Genomic DNA, 2,391 nt, shown 5'->3' with positions numbered 1-2,391 from the left:
GCTATTTTATTCATCTTGTGCTAGTTTAATTGTAAGGCACATGGGAGTACTCAATTTTCATGGAATTAGTGACTCAAAAATATCTCTGTCAGACCTGTGGTCCACTGTGGATTTGAGGGCCCAGCAGAGGAATCAAGTCTGAGTGCCAGATTCTTTCCTAAGCCCGCAGAGTGAGTACTGCATGCACTTCCGTTGGGTTGAAGAGAGCAGGAGTTATGTGTCCATGGCTAGACCTGCCCACTGAAGTTCATCTGGGGTTGGAAGTCTTTAGAGCAGTGGTAAGATATAGATAAATTTGTAGTCAGGTTCATGCTGAGAATACCTTTTACCTAGAATGAATTAACAGAAGGCTCTCAATATTGTCTTCATTTTGACACTTTACTTTTTTCTTGATTCTGGGAAACAGGGCTTTGAACTCTTGCAGTCGGTGGTGCAAACAAAGATCATATTCTTTACCTTTGCAGATCATGTGGAGGTCAAGGTAGGAAATCCCTTTGTTCTGCTGCAACAGAGCTCTTCCCAGCTGGTGTCGCATCTCCTGTTTGAGAGACAAGTTCCCCCAGAGAGGTAGGAGCCACCTCCATGCAAGTCAGCCATGGGCCTTCCTGATTATTTCATCAAGATAGCCAGGGGCTCAGTGCATTTGTGTTTGGGGTTAGTACAGAGAGTGAGGATTTCTTCCAGACTTAATCTTTTATCTTATACAAATCTGTGAAAATGCAACGTGCCTTGTTTTTTTTCTTTTTCTCTTGATACTTCTAGCAGTTATATTGTTAAGTATGAAATGGGTGAATCTGTACTTTATGAATAGGCAAAAATCTGAAACTTCGACAACATGATATTTGGTTAGACTGTAGGAAAACAGCATTCTCAGAGATTGCCAGTGGGGCATGAATTTGTATAGCCTCTGCAGGAAGGCAATTTGTCAATATTTATTAAAATTGCAAATTCATATGCCCTTTGATTTAGCAATCCACATTGGGGAATTTATCCTACAGCTTTATTATACATAAGATAAGTGATTTATGTGCAAAATCATTTCATTGCAGCCTTGCATATAGTAACAACAGATCAGAAAACTCATTGTCCACTAATAGGAGCATAGTTAAGTTGTGGTTCATCTGCATAATGGAATACTATGCAACTAAAAAACTAAAGAGGGTCGTCTCTGTAGAGGGATGTGGTTAGATCTTCCAGATGTGTTCAGTGAAAACACAAAGGGCAAAGGAGTACGTCTAATAGGCTACTTTTTGTGTTTTTAAAAAAAGAGTATAACAATTAGAAACTTTTATTTACATTTGCTCATGTAAGCATAAAGAAATTGTAAGATTGTGTAATAATGCCTATGTATTCAGGCCTCATATGCCTTCTGCTTCTCCCCTTCAGACTGGCAGCCCTTCTGGCCCAAGAGAATCTCAGCCTAAGCGTGCCGCAGGTCATCGTTGGCTGCTGCTGTGAGCCCCTTGCTCTTTGCTCATCCCGGCAAAGCCAGCAGACCTCCTCCCTCCTGACTTGCCTGGGTACTCTGGCCCAGCTGCACGCCTCCCACTGCCTGGATGACCTCCCACTTTCTACGCAGAGCTCCCTGAGGCCAACCGAGAACCCCACATTGGAAAGAAAGCCCTACTCTTCCCCAAGGGACTCATCACTCCCAGCTCTCACCTCCTCCACCTTGGCCTTTCTTAAGTCTCGCTCAAAGCTCCTGGCATTGGTGGCTTGCCTGGGGGCTTCCCCGAGGTTAAAGGTCAGCAAACCCAGCTTATCATGGAAGGAACTTCGTGGCCGCAGGGAGGTGCCTCTAGCTGCAGAGCAGGTAGCCCGAGAGTGTGAGCGCCTTCTGGAACAATTCCCTCTGCTTGAGGCCTTCCTCCTGGCCACCTGGGGGCCCCTGCAAGGGTCCTCGCAGCAGGATCAGAGTCTGGCTATGAATCTCTGTGGTTGGGCTGGTCTTTCTACCGTTCTCCTGGGCCTACATTCTCCCATTGCCCTAGATGTACTGACTGAGGCTTTCAAGGAATCCTTGGTGGTCAGAGATTGGTCCCGGGCCCTTCAGCTCACTGAAGTGTACGGGCGAGATGTGGACAATTTGAGCAGCATAAAGGATGCAATCCTGAGCTGTGCTGCGGCATGTGGTAAGCAGAATGCTATGCCTCCCTTTTCCACTAGTGGTAATATTTGGCATTCACTGGGTGTATCATCACATTTAATCCTCATGGTAACTCCAGAGAAAAGTCCCACCATAATCTCATGTTATTAAGAGGAGACCAAGGTTCAGAGGGGTTAGGAAACTTATCCAGGCTGGTAAGTGGTGAAGTAGAGCTTAGAACCCAAGTCTATCTGACTTTAAACAGGCCCTCTTAACCAATATTCTCAATACTGTATATCACAATT

General features: G+C 45.2%; 1 protein-coding gene across 3 annotated transcripts in view; it reads left to right on the top strand.

The window, feature by feature from the left end:
- The window catches only part of ZFYVE26 (zinc finger FYVE-type containing 26), a 67,342-nt gene that overhangs the window by 29,467 nt on the left and 35,484 nt on the right, over positions 1 to 2,391 (top strand). For all 3 annotated transcript variants that reach the window (XM_037728731.1, XM_017499391.2, XM_017499381.2), the window contains 2 exons: positions 465 to 567; positions 1,387 to 2,132. In XM_037728731.1, coding sequence (XP_037584659.1) covers positions 465 to 567; positions 1,387 to 2,132 — 849 coding nt within the window. The remainder of the gene's footprint in view (positions 1 to 464; positions 568 to 1,386; positions 2,133 to 2,391) is intronic.

Source organism: Cebus imitator, unplaced genomic scaffold, assembly GCF_001604975.1.
Source record: "Cebus imitator isolate Cc_AM_T3 unplaced genomic scaffold, Cebus_imitator-1.0 Scaffold13, whole genome shotgun sequence".
Lineage (NCBI taxonomy): Eukaryota > Metazoa > Chordata > Mammalia > Primates > Cebidae > Cebus > Cebus imitator.
The sequence above is the reverse complement of the archived record's forward strand: the minus strand, read 5'-3'. Positions and strand labels throughout refer to the sequence as shown.